General features: G+C 42.6%; 1 protein-coding gene and 1 pseudogene across 1 annotated transcript; one reads left to right on the plus strand and one right to left on the minus strand.

The window, feature by feature from the left end:
* The first annotated feature begins 4,830 nt into the window (after positions 1-4,830).
* On the plus strand, positions 4,831-5,395 carry LOC112229119 (annotated as a pseudogene).
* A 252-nt stretch (positions 5,396-5,647) lies between these two features.
* On the minus strand, positions 5,648-8,116 carry LOC112229118 (olfactory receptor 1052-like). Its single transcript, XM_024395002.2, has 3 exons — positions 7,942-8,116; positions 6,968-7,630; positions 5,648-6,297 (listed from the first exon to the last, which is right to left on the minus strand). The coding sequence occupies exons 1-3, from the start codon at positions 8,083-8,085 to the stop codon at positions 6,100-6,102; spliced, it is 1,005 nt and encodes a 334-aa protein (XP_024250770.1). The 5' UTR covers positions 8,086-8,116; the 3' UTR covers positions 5,648-6,099.
* Between the last annotated feature and the right edge of the window lie 13,992 nt (positions 8,117-22,108).

Consider the following 22,108-nt stretch of genomic DNA (forward strand, 5'->3'; position numbering starts at 1 on the left):
TGTTTTAATTGTAACAAGTCGGGTCACTCTGCTCGGGATTGTGAGGCACCATGCAGGCACTGCAAGAAAGTAGGACACAATCACCATGATTGTTGTAACAAGAAAGATAGAAGGGACAAAACAAGCAGGCACCCACAGCCTGAGTCAGAGGAGGAAGAGGAGGCATGACTGGATTCAGGGGCAGAGGATAGCGGTAGAGGGGAGGTCGGAACAGAATTGTGAAGTTTTTGAATTAGTAACTATTGATTTAGCAAAAGGAACAGATTAATTAAAAGAGTAACTCCGGTGCAAGTGGTTCCAAAATCAAATTATAGACCTGACCAAAAACCATACCCATTAAAGCTGGAAGCAATTAAAGGGATAACACCCACTTTTGAACAGCTACGAAAGGGAGGGGATATCATACCGGGGAATGAAGCATTCTGTAACTCTCCTCTTCTTCCAGTGACGAAAGCATTTCCTAGCACTGACTGGAGAATGGAGTCGGATTTAAATTACTGAATCATAGAAGAGACCATTACCTAAATCTAATGAGTTCTAAATAATAACGGAGAGATAATTGCGATAGAGTTGTGCCCATCGAAATGTGTTTTTATTCTTATGGATTGAAATTGAACAGGAAGTTAAGGTATACTAACATTATAATCTGTTTCCATTACGTGGAACCATGACAGATCCGCAAAGTGGATCGCAGGTTGAGTTCATTTTATTTTAAAGGGACAGTGCACGTTAATCACAGTTGTGGGGGTCTATTGGCAGGGTGTTCATATCAAGCATTTTGAGAGACTGTTTGCAGACAGACAGAATGGGTTTTGCATATAACCATTGAGGAAATTTAAAACGATTTGAGGGAGTACAATGGAATTATCATTATTATTAGGTTTTGTTTGTAAAAAACTTTTGGGTTTGAGGAGATTTCCATGTTTCCCAGAGACACAATATCTTAAAGGGGTACACTCACATATGGAATATTAGAAGTTTTGTTTTCTGAGTTTTAATTAAACACGTGAATTCTTTAAATAAAGGGTTCTTTAATTTGTCTAATATAGTATGGAACACGACTGTTAAAGGGTGGTATGACCTTTGACCTCTGTCATGGCTTTCCGTTGGGGTCTAATCAGCCTCATGGGAGGGCCATTTGGATAATGAATTTGAGGTAATTTGTGGTACTGATTTTAAGGTAAATTGATAATTATGGACGAGTTTATAGTTGTTTGGCATAGTTGTAATTTGAACCAATGAGAAGAAAGAAATGGCATAGCCTTGGATTAATGGTAGATTTATATTAAGTATTTAGAACCTAATCCAGGCCAACAGGACAGGGATATATGACATCTGTGGTGATTCAGGATTATCGATAGGATCGAGATAACCTTAACGTCTTTGGGGTAGGGGGCAGTATTGGGTAGCTTGGATGAAAAACGTGCCCAAATTTAGCTGCCTGCTACTCAGCCGTAAAGGCTAGAATAGGCATATAATTAGTATATTTGGATAGAAAACACTCTGAAGTTTCTAAAACTGTTTTAATGATGTCTGAGTATAACAGAACTCATATGGCAGGCATAAACCTGAGAAACATCCAACCAGGAAGTGGGAAATCTGAGGTTTGTGTTCAACTCAGCCCCCATTGAAGATACAGTGGGATATTAGTTATGTTTCACATCCCAAGGCTTCCACTAGATGTCAACAGTATTTAGGTTTTGAGGATTCTTCTCTAAAGGAGGGGCTCATAAGAGCTCTTTGAGTGAGTGGTCTGGCAGAGTGCCACAGCCTCGGTCTGGCGCGCTCATGTGAAAGGTAGCAACGTTCCACTTCATTTGTAAAGACAAAGGAATTGTCCGGTTGGAACATTAATGAAGTTTTATGTTAAAAACATCCTAAAGATTGATTCCATACTTAGTTTGGCATGTTTCTACGGGCTGTAACGGAACTGTTTGAACTTTTTGTCCGACGTTCGGCGCGACCTGAATGCGCTTTTGGATTTGTTTACCAAACGCCCTAACAAAAGAAGATATTTGGACATAACTGATGGAACTTATCGAACAAATCAAACATTTATGGTGGAACTGGGATTCCTGGGAGTGCATTCTGATGAAGATCATCAAAGGTAAGTGAATATTTAAAATGCTATTTCTGAGTAATGTTGACTACCTAATATAGTGGGTATCTTTTTGACTGCTTTGTTGTCTAAAGGCTGTACTCAGATTATTGTATGGTTTGCTTTCTCCGTAAAGTTATTTTGAAATCTGACATAGCAGTTGCATTAACTTCTTGAGTGTAGGGGGCAGGATTTTCATTTTTGGCTAAAAAACGTACCCATACCTATTTTTCAGGCCCAGAAACTAGATTATGCATATAATTGTCAGATTAGGATAGAAAACACTCTAAAGTTTCCAAAACGGTCAAAATATTGTCTGTGAGTATTACAGAAGAGATTTTGCAGGCAAAAACCTGAGGAAAATCCAACAAGGAAGTGCTGTTTTTCCTGAAAGCTCTCTGTTCCATTGTATGCCATGCCTCCATTTAAAGGGATATCAACCAGATTCTGTGACCAGTGACCGGTCTTTAGACATAGTTTCAGGCTTTTATTTTGAAAAATGAGTGAGGAACAACCCATCGCGTCAGTGGATGGCTGGGTGCCAGCAGCGTTTTGTATGCGCAAAAGCCATTTTCTCTCTCTCGCCTATGGAAGAAGCTACATTCCAGTTGACATATTATCGATTATATATTGTAAAATCAACCTGAGGATTGATTATAAAAAACATTTGACATCTTTCTACGCACTTTACGGATACAATTTGGATTTTTCGTCTGCGATGTTGTGACCGCTCGAGCCTGTCAATTTCTGAACATAATGCGCCAAAGAAATGGAGGCTCGGGACAGGAGGAATGGAAATGTCCAGCCTGACCACAGTAAAGACAACGTTGCTTGTTAATCCTGCACCATTTCTCCAGAGCGGAAACCTGGTGCTTCCCAATTGTATTGGCTCTTCTGAAGGATATGAACGAGAACCAGAGCCGAATTGCGGACTCTGACGGGGTACAGGACAAGCAAACGCAGCATAAGCCAGTGGAACAAACAAAGAATTGACTCCCTCAGCAGGACCCCAAAACACTGGAAACAACTCTGAACCCCTCCGTCCTCTCACGACGACGTTCCCGAAGCCGGTTGTCAATCCGGATGGCCAGAATGATAAGCTCATCCAGAGTGTCAGGGTTGTCCCGGGAAGTCGGTTCATCCTTGAGGACCTCGCTGAGGCCGTTCAGAAAGGCTGAGTGAAGTGCCTCTGTATCCAACCGCTTTCAACGGCAAGAATCCAAAAGTCAATGGTGTAATCTGCTACCCTCCGGCTGCCGTGTCAAAGCACAATGAGTCTTTGAGCAGCGTCTCTGCCACTGATGGGGTGATCAAAAACCCTCTTTGTCTCCTGGGTGACACTTTGTCAATTAAAACAAATGTCTGATTGCTTCTCTCATATGGCCGTAGCCCAGGCCAGAGCCCGACCTGAGAGCAAGGAGATGACATATGAGGCTCTCAAAGGGAGGAAGACATTGAGCTGGTAGGGAGTGGAGGATTAGGAACAGCCACAGGTGCAGCAGCCGTTGCTACCGATTGTCCTCTCTGCAGAGCGGACACAAGAGTTCTTAAATCATCCGACAATGTCTGCAGCCGCGCCTCATGGCGACCAATTTATTTAATTTTTATTTAACCTTTATTTAACTAGGCAAGTACATGCACATCCAATCACAGTTCCATGGTGGGTGAGAGCCGACCATAAATGGTGGAATTCGGAATGTTCCTCGGACGACTGAAAAATCTCTGCTGGGTCCATTGTAGGCTTAGGACTACTGTACCAATAATGCAAGTACGAACTCGATTCCAGGCGCATACAAACACAGCAAGCAGGAGTAAGGATAAATCCAGAACTTTTACTTAGTCTTAACAGAAACAAGGCAACCGCACAAGAGCACACTAATAAAACATGAGACAGCATGATACAGACCAACAGAGGAACCTAAATAACAAGGCAACCAGGTGAACAGAGAAGGTAATTAAACACAGGAGAATCCAATGAGTAATTATCAGGGTAACCTGAAAACTAGAAAACAGGGTAAGGGCGCCCTCCAGCGGTAACCTAAGGAAACAACAATCAAATAACAGAAACTGTGACACTTCTGGCTTGTACCATTAGTTTTGTCTCATTCTTCTGCATCCGTTGGTACCATTAGTCTGTGTGTTTAATGGGGGCTGAGCTAGAAAGGTGTTTGTGACACAAGGGCGGATCCTGAAGGGACCCGGGGCCAAGTCTTTGTACAAAAATGTCTGTAGAGTCTGAATGGTTTGAGCTGCAAACAATCAAAAGCGATCTATGAAAAGCTGGGACTCTCATGTGACATGCTGTGCTCTATATGACATTCACAAGCTACACAATAGTCGTTAGAAGGTAAGGGTGGGGTTCTTCATAGAAGATCATAGGAAATCCCAGGACGTAGTGTCTATAAAACTGTAATAAGCTCACATAGTTGCTGTCACAAACTCCACACAGTTGTCACTGACTAGTTGGATATTTATTTCCCACTGAGCAAACCATTTCTGTACTTACAGCATTCATATAAATTCATTTTTTATCAGGTTTTTATAATAAAAACATATAAACATGCAGATAAATGAAAGTCAGATGGGTCTCGGGACTGATAAGGTTAAAGAAAACAAATCATGGATTACAGTTCTTCTATCAAGTTATAAAATCCTGAACTTCCCTTTAATCTCTTAAAGGTCACTCAACATACCTCCTACCCTGACCTAATCCTCTTCCTTATCATCTACATCTTCACCTCGGGGCCAACATCGGCCCCATAGTACTGATCTCCATGGAGAGGAGCCTGCATCATCCCATGTACATCCTTTTCTGAAACTTGTCTCTTAATTAGATAGTTGGGGCTACAGCGATAATACCTCGTCTATTAGGGGACATTTTGACAGCAGCTCCCGAGCGATATATCACTTACATGGAGTGTGTCATTCAGGCTTTCTGTGCTCATGTTTATGCGCCTCCTTATTCAAGCTCTCCTGCGAGACCGTGTTTATAAATAACATATATGTCTTAACATTTACTGTTATGCTGTTTGTCTCGTCCATAGGCAGCATCAGTCTCGCCTATCTGAAGATTGCCATTGTTTGTCTGAGTAGTAGAAAAAGCTCTTTAAACAGCAAGGTCCTGACAACCTGTAGCACATGCTTACTGGTCTACCATATTGTGCTGGGATGTTGGTTATCATCCTCCATCGCTTCCTAGCCTATGCAGACCTGTGCAAACTGAATAGTGTGGTCCCTACCTGTGTCAACCACATAATATATGGTTTACAGACTAAAGAGATTAAACAGGATATTTAGGGTGTTCAAAGAGCCAAGGTAGACGCAGGATTCTGTGTTAAATCTGATGGGAAAATAAATAATATATAATATAATGAGAACTGCAGTATATGTGTGTGGCATACTATGTTTTCAAACTGATATTTATTTTAGGTGGTGCAAAGTTTTGGGGGGTGTTCCATGAATCATTTCTTGATTTAATTTCCAAATGCAAACCATCATAGAATATTTTATTGTGCAAAGTTTTATTTTAATTTGTGACGCTTACAGAGAAGGCAGAGGCACAAAACCAAAATCTGTTGGTACACTTTATTTGACAGTGTGCTATTTCTCTGATATTTAGGAATAATATTGCGAGATTGTAATTACACAATAATCACCTAACAATGACTGTTGTTTCTTTGGTATTGTTTAAAAACAAGTATAATCACATACCATTTAGTACTGTATCTGGTAGTTTGTACAATGCGATTGAACAGGACTTTACAGTTGTTATTTTGTTTTTATCAATAAACTTAAAACTATTAAATCAGATGTATACAGTTGTGCAACCTACACAATGAACCAAATGGTAAACACAAATATTGTTTGGTTTCGTTTATAAGTGCATGATAATGAAACATTTAGCTGTTCTGCTTTCCAAACAACAAACAATAATTGGAAACAGTGACTTTGCATTATTTTGGAATCTCTGAAAATGATCACACTTTTTAGCCCATAATAAACTATTTTAAAGGAGCTTGAATTGAATGTTTTTCTGTCAGGACAGTGTGATGAGTGTTTTGCGGCTCTGCGGTGAGACGTCTGTGTCGGCAGAAGGCCCTCTTGATGGCTACTCTGAGCTCCTTGTTCCTCAGGCTGTAGATCATCGGGTTCAGGAAAGGAGTCAGAGCCGAGTACAGCACCGACACGATGATACGCACCTACAACAATAACACAACATGAATACAACATTAAGACAACCGCAATGCAACAATGATACCCACAACCACAATATAATAAACAAAAAGTTACACATTATTAAACCACAATGATACGCACTTACAACATCAACACAATGTTATCTAACCTTATTAACAGTATGGCCTTGATCATATTCAACCATAAACATATACATAGCATTATTAGGGATGGTTGGAATCCATTTAAATTCCAATCAATTCAGGAAGTACTCTGATATTCCAATTATCCTCAACGCTTTTCAATTAGAATTACAATTGGAATTTCATATACTTTCTTAATTGACTGGAATTGAAATGAAATTGACCCCAACCCTGTTATTGGGATTTTCACAGCACTGACAACATGACACAAATGTACAGTGACTGAAGAGCATCAGTATGTTACACTAAAATAATACAACAGTGCCATCTCCTGGTGGGAATGCCTTTTGCATACCATGAGACATCAACAGTGAATGACAAATCAGAGAGGACATGGGTAACCAGAGTAATGGCGCAAATATCAGTCAAATTCTTCAACTGGTGAATGTAAGATCACAGTGTTGACTGAAGGTTATCTGATGGTAGAGTTAAACAGTCATTAGAACAGGGAAAGGAGGAGGGGGAGAAAGAGGATGAAGAGGAGGGTCACCTCTGGAGAGAAGTTTCCCACACGGTAGGAGATATAGACAAATGAGGCAGAGCTGTAAGAAATGGACACAACCGTCAGGTGGGCGGCACAGGTGCTAAACGCCTTCAGTCGCTCTGCGGCGCCCATTTTAGCTATCTTCACACCGATGAGGATGTAGGAAGTGAGGATGAGCACACCCGTTGTGAGCAGCGCTATGAGGGCAAAAGACAGTGACACGATGCTGTCCACCTGAGTGTCCCCACACACCAGCAGCCTCACTGAGGATGGGTCACACCAGCAGTGGCGCACCACGTTGGGTCCACAGTATGAACGCTGTACTGCCATGCTAGTGTTTGGGAAGGTGCAGATGGCACCGAAGGTCCATGCCCCAATGATGAGTAGCAGGCAGACGGGGCGGGTCATCACAGCGGCATAGCGGAGAGGATTACAGATGGCCACATAGCGGTCGTAGGCCATAGCGGTCAGCAGGGCGCGGCCGGTAACAGACATGTGGATGAAACAGTACATCTGGAGGAAGCAGCCGGGGACGGACACAGTCTTGACCTCAGTCAGGAAGCCTGACAACATGTTGGGGATGGTGACCGTTGTGTAAATCATGTCCACGATGGACAGGTTGTGGAGGAAGAAGTACATGGGGGAGCCCAGCTTCGGGTCGGTCCGGACCTTTAGGATGAGATAAAGAAAGCGGTTAGACAGTGATGTCATAAATAGGCCCAGCGGAGAGTTTTTCCTGACAACATGACTCGACCAGGGGAAACTCTGGGCCCAAGCCATAAATCTCAAGAGTTCTAAACTCCTGACTCCTGAGGAGTATAGTGTAGTCTACGGGCCCTTAGAATTTGCTCTAAGTGAGAGGACCTGAACAAAACCCTTTGAATGCTTACACTAACTACAACTCATGGTCTCTTATAACATCATCTCTATCTAATGTTATTGTGATCTGGTTCTGGCTGTGCGTGTACAATGTACAGTACCAGGTAGATGATCATGATGTTTCCACCTAGGATGACGGTGTAGGCCAGCAGGAAGATGATAAACAGGACCATCTTCTTCTCCCCCAGACTGGCCAGGCCCTGGATGATGAAGAAGGCGACAGGGCTGAACTGGGTGCTGTTCATACCTCTGGGCCAGTGGGCCTGATAGGATCTCAGACAAACCTGGTGCAGACAGAGAGATACATGGATACCTTGTAGCCTACAGATAGAAGAAGCTCATTCTTAACAAACATGGCTTCGTACAGTTATATTCTTGTTACGAAAGTATCTACAATAATATATGGTGTAACTCTAATTTCTATGAAAAGTGTTGCCTGTAGAAGCAAAATATATAACTCTTATTATTTCAGATTCTCAACCTTGGTGGTGTCAGAGTGGGGAAATCTATGATATATTCGATGTGATATAACACAAACATGTGTACTAATTCATAGGAAGTGGTTCTCAATTATGTTCAGTTACAGGCCCAATGCAGTCAAAATTCTGTTTTCCTGTGTTTTGTATCATATTGTACAACAGCTGATAAAACGCAGACTGTAAACCTGTGAAGAAACTTGATGAGTATTATTCCCTGATAGTTGCTAGTTGAAAATACAATCTACACAGGACCTTCTAATCGGGAGGTTTTGTATGGGTGGAGTTTTGTATGGATCGAGGCAGTATAATGCCTTACAACTGTAAATGCCCTACAATCCATACAACTGGGAACTTGGAACTCCAACTTCCATCTTCAGTGTGTTCATGACAACTGCGAACTCGGGAAAAATTAGCTCAGACTGGGAATCATTGTTTTGAAGAGTTATTGTTTTGAAGAGTGATCCAACTTGGAATTCCAAATTGGAAACTGGCATTTTTGTAGCCCTCCGACTTTGCCACCTGGAGGTCACTGACATCATGATTTTACTTTACTGTTTCCAAGTTCACAGTTGTCCAGAAAGTAACATTATTAATGGTCAGCTTTAATATTGCAGATAGATTGTTACATCCATCAATGTAATTGTCGGCATAATTTATAATCCCCCACATATATTTTTTGTAAATAGTAAATATATATATATAGATATATACACACACATATGCACAAATATACATACATATACATATAGTAACATTTGTTAATATAGACCAATAACAAACATTTCCAAACCTTTTTGCCAAAAACAGATTACCGTTCAGATGACATATTCATCCCCCTCCCCACTCAGACCACTCCCAGACAGTCCTAGATAAATTATTGTTTGAGAAATAGTTTTTTGCTGAAAAGCCATTTTTGGTTCTTTTTGACAATTGTTTGTTAGCCAGAAATGATTTGATATTGAAATAAAAATGCCTGCATTCGGCCTTTAACAAATCCAGCCAAAAGATTGAACGCTGATTTCAAAATGTGTTAGTGAATGCAAATATTGTGCACTAATCTGTAGAAATCTGATTACTGTAACATAAAAGTTTGTAAACAAAACACACATTTACACTTAACGCTCATTTCTAAATAATATATCGTTGAGTTATCTATACAAATTCACATAGTGTTTCCTACGGAAGTATTTTCAGACAAATCCACAAATCCAACTGTTAAAAAACAAAATCTGTATGATAGTTTTGCAGTATTGGAGGGTTAACCTCTTACCTGAGTGAGTGCAGGTCACACTCAGTGATCTTGAAGCTGAGCAGCTTCTTAAATACAATTATTTTACCAGCATCCCATAGTCCCTGTTTTTCCACAGGATGATGTGAGAGGCCGAAGGGACTTGTTATTTATCTAGTTTGTAGGTCGACACTACATTCATTAAGAACTTTCCCTGGAATAATTAAACAAGAGAACTCCAATGCAACGTATGTTTACATTAAACTCTAGGTAAATTGCATCATTACAGAATATTAATCATAAAAAGTAATTTAGCTACTGTATTTAACTCTAATTGGTGTTTGTGTGTATACTTCTCTGGTGAGTAATTAGGTGTGGCCTCATTAGCTGCAAACAGATGTTAAATTGGGATTTTGTTACTGGTGGAACTGTCCGTAAAATCCTGTTTAACAACTCTTACTGTGCACTGTCTTCTATTCCTATGGTGGAAGAATAAAGCCCAGAATTCAGCTGTTAACACATGGCATTGTACTTATGACTCTGAGAATATTAAATTTTTACTTAGGGAACAGAAACAAATAACTAAACAACTGGACATAAGCAGAAGAAAAAGAGGCCTCAAGGCAAATTTCAAATGACGCCCTTCACATTCAGTGTACACGTTTTGGGCCTCATTTGTTCTCTTGTCAAAAGTTAGGAATAAGGGCTCATTTGAGACACAGACCTTCAGATAAAACAGGTTTTACTCTCCCACAGCCTTGTACAATATCAACATTAGAAATCTGCACTGCTCTAAGCTCCTCTTCCTTTATGTTCTCTGGTCTATCAGAGTTCTTAAATGTACAGTGCCTTTAGAAGGTATTCACCCTCTTGGCATTTTTCCCAGTTTGTTGCCTTACCACCTGGAATTAAAACAGATTTTTGGGGGGGTTGTATCATTTGATTCACACAACATGCCTACCACTTTGGAGATGCAAAATATTTTGAAACAAACAAGAAATAAGACAAAAAAACTGAAAACTTGAGCGTGCATAATTATTCACCCCCCCTTGAAGTCAATACTTTGTAGAGCCACCGTTTGCAGCAGTTACAGCTGCAAGTGTCTTGGGGTATGTCTCTATAAGCTTGGCACATCTTGCCACAGGGATTTTTGCCTCATTCTTCAAGGCAAAACTGCTCCAGCTCCTTCAATTAGGATGAGTTCCTGCTGGTGTACAGCAATCTTTAAGTCATACCACAGACTCTCAATTGGATTGAGGTCTGGGCTTTAACTAGCCCATTCCAAGACATTTAAATGTTTCCCCTTAAACCACTCAAGTGTTACTTTAGCAGTATGTTTAAGGTCATTGTCCTAATGGAAGGTGAACCTCCATCCCAGTCTCAAATCTCTGGAAGACAAACAGATTTCCTTCAAGAACTTCCCTGTATTTAGAGCCATCCATCAGTCCTTCAATTCTTACTATTTTCCCAGTCCCAGCCGATTAAAAATATCCCCACAGCATGATGCTGCCACCACCATGCTTCACTGTGGGTATAGTGTTCTCGGTGTGATGAGAGGTGTTGGGTTTGTGCCAGACATAGCGTTTTCCTTGACAGACAAAAAGCTACATTTTAGTCTCATCTGACCAGAGTACCTTCTTCCATACGTTTGGGGAGTCTCCCACATGCCTTTTGGCAAACATCAAACATGTTTGCTTATTTTTTTATTTAAGCACTGGCTTTTTTCTGGCTACTCTTCCATAAAGCTCAGCTCTGTGGAATGTACAGCTTAAAGTGGTCCTATGGACAGATACTCCAATCTCCGCTGTGGAGCTTTGCAGGTCCTTCATGGTTATCTTTGGTCACTTTGTTGCCTCTCTGATTAATGCCCTCCTTGCCTGGTCCGTGAGTTTGGTGGGTGGCCCTCTCTTGGCAGGTTTGTTGTGGTGCCATGTTCTTTACATTTTTTATAATGTATTTAATGATGCTCCGTGGCTTGGTGGTGTCCCTTGCTTAGTGGTGTTGCAGACTCTGCGGCCTTTCAGAACAGGTGTATATACATGTATATACTGAGATCATGTGACAGATCATGTGACAAAATCATGTGATTGCACAGAGGTGGACTTTATTTAACGGATTATGTGACATCTGAAGGTAATTGGTTGCACCAGATCTGATTTAGGGGCTTCATAACATAGGGGGTGAATACATATGAACACACCACTTTTCCATATTTATATATTTTTTTAATTTTTCAAGCAAGTAATTGTTCTAGTTTCACTCCACCAATTTGGACTATTTTGTGTATGTCCATTACATGAAATCCAAATAAAAATCCATTTAAATTACAGGTTGTAATGCAACAACATAGAAAAAATGCCAAGGGGGTGAATACCTTTGCAAGGCACTGTATTCCAGTGAAGACAAGAGAGCCACAGAGAGTACATTTCTGAGCAGGATTAGTTTCAGAATGAGGGGTGCTGTAGGTCTGCTGGTTTTACTGTTCTGTCTGTTCGGGACATGAGCTCAGGGAGAGAGTGGAGGGTTCTGACATCACTCCACAGGGCTACAGCGAATAGGGAGTGGGGTCAAGGAACGGAGGCAGAGGAGACAACTCACAAACAGATGAAAGGTCAGACCTCTGCTGACATCTGGTCTGAACTGAGAGTCCTGAGAGACGTGGTGGTTGAACAGAGAGTGGAGCTGAGGAACATGGAGGAGCAGGTTGGGGAGCTGCAGAGAGAGAGAGACTACATGCAATAATACTCTTTTGGGATTTGAAGTAATTTTGCAACCTATTTCGTCATGATGAAGATTCACATAGTGATCGATGTCATTCATTTTGTTTTCCAGCTCAAGTAGCAGCCTTGGAGGCCAGAGTGACCACCACTGAGAGAGAAAATGTGGGTAAGAATATGTGATACAGTTGAAGTCGGAAGTTTACATACACAGGTTGGAGTCATTAAAACTCATTTTCAACCATTCCACAAATTTCATGTTAACAAACTATGGTTTTGGCAAGTCGATTAGGACATCTACTTTATTCATGACACAAGTCATTTTTCCAACAGCTTGGAACATTCCAGAAAATTATGTCATGGCTTTAGAAGATTCTGACAGGCTAATTGACATAATTGGAGTCAATTGGAGGTGTACCTATGGATGTAATTCAAGGCCTACCTTCAAACTCAGTGCCTCTTTGCTTGACATCATGAGATAATCAAAATAAATCTGCCATGATGTCTGGTTCATCCTTGGGAGCAATTTCCAAATGCCTGAAGGTACCACATTAATCTGTACAAACAATAGTAGGCAAGTATAAACACCATGGGACCACGCAGCCGTCATACCGCTCAGGATGGAGACGCGTTCTGTTTCCTAGAGATGAACCTACTTTGGTGCAAAAGTGCAAATCAATCCCAGAACAACAGCAAGGGACCTTGTGAAGATGCTGGAGGAAACAGGTACAAAAAGAAAACGAGTTAAACGAGTCCTATATTGACATAACCTGAAAGGCCGCTCAGAAGGAAGAAGCCACTGCTCCAAAAACACCATAAAAAGCCAGACTACGGGTTGCAACTGCACATGGGGACAAAGATAGTACTTTTTTGAGAAATGTCCTCTGTTCTGATGAAACCAAAATAGAACTGTTTGGCCATAACCATCGTTTTGTTTGGAGGAAAAACGGGGACGCTAGCAAGCTGAAGAACACCATCCCAACCGTGGAGCACGGGGTTGGCCGCATCATGTTGTGGGGGTGCTTTTCTGCAGGAGGGACTGGTGCACTTCACAAAATAGATGGCATCATGAGGCGGGGAAATGATGTGGATATATAGAAACAACATCTCAAGACATCAGTCAGGGAGTTAAAGCTTGGTCTCAAGTTGGTCTTCCAAATGGACAATGACCCCAAGCATACTTCCAAAGTTGTGGCAAAATGGCTTAAGGACAACAATTTTGCTTACCGCCCCAAAAGGTCCACAGACGACGCAATCACAATCACACTGCACACTGCACACTGCCCTAACCCATCTGGACAAGAGGAATACCTATGTGAGAATTCTGTTCATCGACTACCGCTCAGCATTTAACACCATTGTACCCTCCAAACTCGTCATCAAGCTCGAGACCCTGGGTCTCGACCCCACCCTGTGCAACTGGGTCCTGGACTTCTTGATGGGCCGCGCCCAGGTAGTGAGGGTAGGTAACAACATCTCCACCCCGTTGATCCTCAACACTGGGGCCCCACAAGGGTGGGTTCTCAGCCCTCTCCTGTACTCCCTGTTCACCCACAACTGCGTGGCCATGCACGCCGCCTCCAACTCAATCATCAAGTTTGCAGACGACACTACAGTGGTAGGCTTGATTACCAACAACGAGGAGATGGCCTACAGGGAGGAGGTGAGGGCCCACGGAGTGTGGTGTCAGGAAAATAACCACACACTCAACGTCAACAAAACTAAGGAGATGATTGTGGACTTCAGGAAACAGCAGAGGGAACACCCCCCTATCCACATCGATGGAACAGTAGTGGAGATGGTAGTAAGTTTTAAGTTCCTCGGCGTACACATCACAGACAAACTGAATTGGTCCACCCACACAGACAGCATCGTGAAGAAGGCGCAGCAGCGCCTCTTCAACCTCAGGAGGCTGAAGAAATTTGGCTTGTCACCAAAAGCACTCACAAACTTCTACAGATGCACAATCGAGAGCATCCTGTCGGGCTGTATCACCGCCTGGTATGGCAACTGCTCCGCCCACAACCGTAAGGCTCTCCAGAGGGTAGTGAGGTCTGCACAACGCATCACCGGGGGCAAACTACCTGCCCTCCAGGACACCTACACCACCCGATGTCACAGGAAGGCCAAAAAGATCATCAAGGACAACAACCACCCGAGCCGCTGCCTGTTCACCCCGCTATCATCCAGAAGGCGAGGTCAGTACAGGTGCATCAAAACTGGGACCGAGAGACTGAAAAACAGCTTCTATCTCAAGTCCATCAGACTGTTAAACAGCCACCACTAACATTGAGTGGCTGCTGCCAACACACTGACTCAACTCCAGCCACTTTAATAATGGGAATTGATGGGAAATTATGTCAAATATATCACTAGTCACTTTAAACAATGCTACCTTATATAATGTTTACATACCCTACATTATTCATCTCATATGTATATGTATATACTGTACTCTATCATCTACTGCATCTTTATGTAATACATGTATCACTAGCCACTTTAACTATGCCACTTTCTTTACATACTCATCTCATATGTATATACTGTACTCAATATCATCTACTGCATCTTGCCTATGCCGCTCTGTACCATCACTCATTCATTTATCTTTATGTACATATTCTTTATCCCCTTACACTTGTGTCTATAAGGTAGTTGTTTTGGAATTGTTAGCTAGATTACTTGTTGGTTATTACTGCATTGTCGGAACTAGAAGCACAAGCATTTCGCTACACTCGCATTAACATCTGCTAACCATGTGAATGTGACAAATAAAATTTGATTTGATTTGACACTCATTCTAACGTTGCACCTCTCAACTGCCCATTTCAATTGTTGATTTAAAAACATATACATTTAACCTTTATTTATCTAGGCAAGTCAGTTAAGAACAAGTTCTTATTTACAGTGACAGTGTACTCTGGCCAAACCTGGACAAAGCTGGGCCAATGGGACTCACAATCACAGCCAGATGTGATACAGCCTGGATTCAAACCAGGTACAATAGTGACGCCTCTTACACTGCGATACATTGCCTTAGACCGCTGTGCCACTCCGAGAGCCCAATTTCTCTCTTGCTCATTCTCCCTGTCGCTTACTCAAACTCACACATGCTCAGTTGCAGAGAAGAGGAAGATATTTGCCAATTACTCACATTTCTAACAATATTTGTTGCAGGAATCATATGATATACACACAACTTTTGAAAGAGAAAATATTTTATTGTCTCTTTACACATACATACTAATTTTTGTATTTACGTTCATTGTTTTTAAGACTGCAGAGCTGCCTTCAAATGGGGGAACCTCTGTCCAGGACAATGTCCTCAGGATTATGGAGCAGTGTGTTTAAAAAACGTTGTTTGAATATTACATGTTTTAGGATTAAGCAAAGCTTTACCATTTAGAGATTTAAAAATATATATATATCTATTCAACTACTGTCTACGTTTTGATATCCTCTTTCTTAAAGTGTTTCAGACTACCGATTAATGAATGTCCTACTTCAATATGAAGGGACAGAGGAGCAAACATGCCTTTGCTTCCACTCATTTGTGCTCCATTCTATTTGGTAAGTAAATGTGAGCAGATGAGACATTTGACATGGCCAATGAGACATTTTTGGTGCTTTTATTTACTATGCGTTACGGTTTTGTCGTATCCTGCCTGCCCACATAATGCCAATCGTTTATTTATTTTATTCTCTTTTTATGCTTACAGTGTCATGAAAAGCCAGAAAACTCAGGAGGTTGATGTGTTGCAGGACCTCTGGAAAGTCCTCAAATATGCCCCTGACCGCTGTGGTGGAGGAGGATGCAAAATATGTATATGAGCAAGTTGCTCTTTTTTGAAGACATCTCTAAGTTATAACTGCCAAAAACTTCTTCAACTAGTACCATGAAAATACTTTTAGCCAGCTAAATCCAAAACATTTCTTCAGGAATGTCCTTTTCTTTTAAAAATCACAAATTGATCAAGTTGCAATGCACTGATTCTCTTAGCTGCAGATCTGACCCATCACACCACTCTTCAAGAGGGAAAAAAGAAAAGTGGTGCGTGCATATGTACTCACCCCCTTTGTCATGAAGCCCCTAAATAAGATCTGGTGCAACCAATTACCTTCAAAAGTCACATAATTTGTTAAATAAAGTCCACCTGTGTGCAATCTAAGTGTCACACGATCTCAGTATATATACACACCTATTGTGAAAGGCTCCAGGGTATGCAACACCACTACGCAAGGGGCACCACCAAGCAAGCTGCACCATGAAGACCAAGGAGCTCTCCAAACAGGTCAGGGACAAAGTTGTGGAGAAGTACAGATCAGGGTTGGGTTCTAAAAAATATCTGAAACTTTGAACATCCCACGGAGCACCATTAAATACATTATTAAAAAAATGGAAAGAACATGGCACCACAACAAACCTGCCATGAGAGGGCCGCCCACCAAACTCACGGACCAGGCAAGGAGGGCATTAATCAGAGAGGCAACAAAGAGACCAAAGATAACCATGAAGGACCTGTAAAGCACAGCGGAAATTAGAGTATCTGTCCAAATCAAATCAAATCAAATTTTATTTGTCACATACACATGGTTAGCAGATGTTAATGCGAGTGTAGCGAAATGCTTGTGCTTCTAGTTCCGACAATGCAGTAATAACCAACAAGTAATCTAACTAACAATTCCAAAACTACTGTCTTATACACAGTGTAAGGGGATAAAGAATATGCACATAAGGATATATGAATGAGTGATGGTACAGAGCAGCATAGGCAAGATACAGTAGCTGATATCGAGTACAGTATATACATATGAGATGAGTATGTAAACAAAGTGGCATAGTTAAAGTGGCTAGTGATACATGTATTACATAAGGATGCAGTCGATGATATAGAGTACAGTATATACGTATGCATATGAGATGAATAATGTAGGGTATGTAAACATTATATAAGGTAGCATTGTTTAAAGTGGCTAGTGATATATTTACATCATTTCCCATCAATTCCCATTATTAAAGTGGCTGGAGTTGAGTCAGTGTCAGTGTGTTGGCAGCAGCCACTCAATGTTAGTGGTGGCTGTTTAACAGTCTGATGGCCTTGAGATAGAAGCTGTTTTTCAGTCTCTCGGTCCCAGCTTTGATGCACCTGTACTGACCTCGCCTTCTGGATGATAGCAGGGTGAACAGGCAGTGGCTCGGGTGGTTGATGTCCTTGATGATCTTTATGGCCTTCCTGTAACATCGGGTGGTGTAGGTGTCGTGGAGGGCAGGTAGTTTGCCCCCGGTGATGCGTTGTGCAGACCTCACTACCCTCTGGAGAGCCTTACGGTTGAGGGCGAAGCAGTTGCCGTACCAGGCGGTGATACAGCCCGCCAGGATGCTCTCGATTGTGCATTTGTAGAAGTTTGTGAGTGCTTTTGGTGACAAGCCGAATTTCTTCAGCCTCCTGAGGTTGAAGAGGCGCTGCTGCGCCTTCTTCACGATGCTGTCTGTGTGAGTGGACCAATTCAGTTTGTCTGTGATGTGTATGCCGAGGAACTTATAACTTGCTACCCTCTCCACTACTGTTCCATCGATGTGGATAGGGGGGTGTTCCCTCTGCTGTTTCCTGAAGTCCACAATCATCTCCTTAGTTTTGTTGACGTTGAGTTTGAGGTTATTTTCCTGACACCACACTCCGAGGGCCCTCACCTCCTCCCTGTAGGCCGTCTCGTCGTTGTTGGTAATCAAGCCTACCACTGTTGTGTCGTCCGCAAACTTGATGATTGAGTTGGAGGCGTGCGTGGCCACGCAGTCGTGGGTGAACAGGGAGTACAGGAGAGGGCTCAGAATGCACCCTTGTGGGGCCCCAGTGTTGAGGATCAGCGGGGAGGAGATGTTGTTGCCTACCCTCACCACCTGGGGCGGCCCGTCAGGAAGTCCAGTACCCAGTTGCACAGGGCGGGGTCGAGACCCAGGGTCTCAAGCTTGATGACGAGCTTGGAGGGTACTATGGTGTTGAATGCCGAGCTGTAGTCGATGAACAGCATTCTCACATAGGTATTCCTCTTGTCCAGATGGGTTAGGGCAGTGTGCAGTGTGGTTGAGATTGCATCGTCTGTGGACCTATTTGGGCGGTAAGCAAATTGGAGTGGGTCTAGGGTGTCAGGTAGGGTGGAGGTGATATGGTCCTTGACTAGTCTCTCAAAGCACTTCATGATGACGGATGTGAGTGCTACGGGCGGTAGTCGTTTAGCTCAGTTACCTTAGCTTTCTTGGGAACAGGAACAATGGTGGCCCTCTTGAAGCATGTGGGAACAGCAGACTGGTATAGGGATTGATTGAATATGTCCGTAAACACACCGGCCAGCTGGTCTGCGCATACTCTGAGGGCGCGGCTGGGGATGCCGTCTGGGCCTGCAGCCTTGCGAGGGTTAACACGTTTAAATGTCTTACTCACCTCGGCTGCAGTGAAGGAGAGACCGCATGTTTTCATTGCAGGCCATGTCAGTGGCACTGTATTGTCCTCAAAGCGGGCAAAAAAGTTATTTAGTCTGCCTGGGAGCAAGACATCCTGGTCCGTGACTGGGCTGGATTTCTTCCTGTAGTCCGTGATTGACTGTAGACCCTGCCACATGCCTCTTGTGTCTGAGCCGTTGAATTGAGATTCTACTTTGTCTCTGTACTGACGCTTAGCTTGTTTAATAGCCTTGCGGAGGGAATAGCTACACTGTTTGTATTCAGTCATGTCACCAGACACCTTGCCCTGATTAAAAGCAGTGGTTCGCGCTTTCAGTTTCACACGAATGCTGCCATCAATCCACGGTTTCTGGTTAGGGAATGTTTTAATCGTTGCTATGGGAACGACATCTTCAACGCACGTTCTAATGAACTCGCACACCGAATCAGCGTATTCGTCAATGTTGTTGTCTGACGCAATACGAAACATCTCCCAGTCCACGTGATGGAAGCAGTCTTGGAGTGTGGATTCAGCTTGGTCAGACCAGCGTTGGACAGACCTCAGCGTGGGAGCTTCTTGTTTTAGTTTCTGTCTGTAGGCAGGGATCAACAAAATGGAGTCGTGGTCAGCTTTTCCGAAAGGGGGGGCGGGGCAGGGCCTTATATGCGTCGCGGAAGTTAGAGTAACAATGATCCAAGGTCTTTCCACCCCTGGTTGCGCAATCGATATGCTGATAAAATTTAGGGAGACTTGTTTTCAGATTAGCCTTGTTAAAATCCACAGCTACAATGAATGCAGCCTCCAGATAAATCGTTTCCAGTTTGCAGAGAGTTAAATAAAGTTCGTTCAGAGCCATCGATGTGTCTGCTTGGGGGGGATATATACGGCTGTGATTATAATCGAAGAGAATTCTCTTGGTAGATAATGCGGTCTACATTTGATTGTGAGGAATTCTAAATCAGGTGAACAGAAGGATTTGAGTTCCTGTATGTTTCTTTCATCACACCATGTCACGTTAGTCATAAGGCATACGCCCCGCCCCTCTTCTTACCAGAAAGATGTTTGTTTCTGTCGGCGCGATGCGTGGAGAAACCCGCTGGCTGCACCGCCTCGGATAGAGTCTCCAGTGAGCCATGTTTCCGTGAAGCATAGAACGTTACAGTCTCTGATGTCCCTCTGGAATGCTACCCTTGCTCGGATTTCATCAACCTTGTTGTCAAGAGATTGGACATTGGCAAGAAGAATGCTAGGGAGTGGTGCACGGTGTGCCCGTCTCCGGAGTCTGACCAGAAGACCGCCTCGTTTCCATCTTTTTCGGAGTCGTTTTTTTGGGTCGCTGCATGGAATCCACTCCGTTGTCCTGTTTGTAAGGCAGAACACAGGATCTGCGTCGTGAAAAACATATTCTTGGTCGTACTGATGGTGAGTTGACGCTGATCTTATATTCAGTAGTTCTTCTCGACTGTATGTAATGAAACCTAAGATGACCTGGGGTACTAATGTAAGAAATAACACGTAAAAAATGTAAAAAAACAAAAAACTGCATAGTTTCCTAGGAACGCGAAGCGAGGCGGCCATCTCTGTCGGCGCCGGAAGTGTGGTCCACAGGACCACTTTAGGCCGTACACTCCACAGAGCTGGGCTTTACGGAAGAGTGTCCAGAAAAAAAGCCATTGCTTAAATAAAAAAATAAGCAAACACGTTCAAAAGGCCAAAAGGCGAACGTTTGGGAGACTCCCCAAACATATGGATGAAGGTACTCTGGGCAGATGAGACTAAAATTTGATTTTTTTTGTTCATCACGGAAAACGCTATGTCTGGCGCAAACCCAACACCTCGCATCACCCTGAGAACACCATCAACATGTGGGGATGTTTTTCATCGGCAGGGACTGGGAAACTGGTCAAAATTGAAGGAATGATGGATGGCACTAAATACAGGGAAATTCTTGAGGGAAACCTGTTTCAGTCTTCCAGAGATTTGAGACTGGGACGGAGGTTCACCTTCCATTAGGACAATGACCCTAAGCATTCTGCTAAAGCAACACTCAAGTGGTTTAAGGGGAAACATTTAAATGTCTTGGAATGGCCTAGTCAAAGCCCAGACCTCAATCCAATTGAGAATCTGTGGTATGACTTAAAGAATGCTGTACACCAGCGAAACCCATCCAACTTGAAGGAGGTGGAGCAGTTTTGCCTTGAAGAATGTGCAAAAAGCCCAGTGGCTAGATGTGGCAAGCTTAGAGGCATACCCCAAGACACTTGCAACTGTAATTGCTGCAAAAAAAGGTGTCTCTACAAAGTATTGACTTTGGGGGTTGTGAATAGTTATACACAATCTAGTTCAGTTTTTTTGTCTTATTTATTTTTTCCCCCTTTTTTTTTCTTTACTGAAAATTTTAAACATACAATATACCTGCAGTGAAGCCACTCAATAACTACGTCATACCAGTCATCCAACAGATTCCCATTCAGAGCGACACACAGAAGCATCCAGGGTCAATGCCCTGCTCAAGGGCATGTTGACCGATCTACCACCAGGCCCAAAAACGTGAAAAAATAATAAAAATAAAAATAATAATAAAATATGTATATTTTAAAACAAAGGACATCAAGGACAACTAAAATCATAACAGCAATGCCAACTGTATATGTTTGTGTGCATGTCTGGCACTATTACATGTACAATGGGGAGAACAAGTATTTGATAACCTGCCAAATTGGCCGTGTTTCCTACTTACAAAGCATGTAGAGGTCTGTAATTTTTATCATATGTACACTTCAACTGTGAGAGACGGAATCTAAAATAAAAATCCAGAAAATCACATTGTATGATTAAGTAATTAATTTGCATTTTATTGCATGACATAATTATTTGATACATCAGAAAAGCAGAACTTAATATTTGGTACAGAAACCTTTGTTTGCAATTACAGAGATCATACGTTTCCTGTAGTTCTTGACCAGGTTTGCACACACTGCAGCAGGGATTTTGGTCCACTCCTCCATACAGACCTTCTCCAGATTCTTACAGAGCCACTCCTTAGTTGCCCTGGCTGTGTGTTTCGGGTCGTTGTCATGCTGGAAGACCCAGCCACTACCCATCTTCAATGCTCTTACTGAGGGAAGGAGGTTGTTGGCCAAGATCTCGCGATACATGTCCCCATCCCACCCCTCAATACGGTGCAGTCGTTCTGTTCCCTTTGCAGAAAAGCATCCCCAAAGAATGATGTTTCCACCTCCATGCTTCACGGTTGGGATGGTGTTCTTGGGGTTGTACTCATCCTTCTTCTTCCTCCAAACACAGCGAGTTTAGACCAAAAAGCTCTATTTTTGTCTCATCAGACCACATGACCTTCTCCCATTCCTCCTCTGGATCATCCAGATGGTCATTGGCAAACT

Source organism: Oncorhynchus tshawytscha, linkage group LG30, assembly GCF_018296145.1.
Source record: "Oncorhynchus tshawytscha isolate Ot180627B linkage group LG30, Otsh_v2.0, whole genome shotgun sequence".
Lineage (NCBI taxonomy): Eukaryota > Metazoa > Chordata > Actinopteri > Salmoniformes > Salmonidae > Oncorhynchus > Oncorhynchus tshawytscha.

Coding starts and splice junctions, on each gene's coding strand:
- LOC112229118 (XM_024395002.2), bottom strand. CDS start 8,085: ATGAACAGCACCCAGTTCAGCCCTGTCGCCTTCTTCATCATCCAGGGC. Junction 7,631..7,941: donor ACATCATGATCATCTACCTG/GTACTGTACATT, acceptor CTCATCCTAAAG/GTCCGGACCGACCCGAAGCT. Junction 6,298..6,967: donor TGGGAAACTTCTCTCCAGAG/GTGACCCTCCTC, acceptor TTATTGTTGTAG/GTGCGTATCATCGTGTCGGT.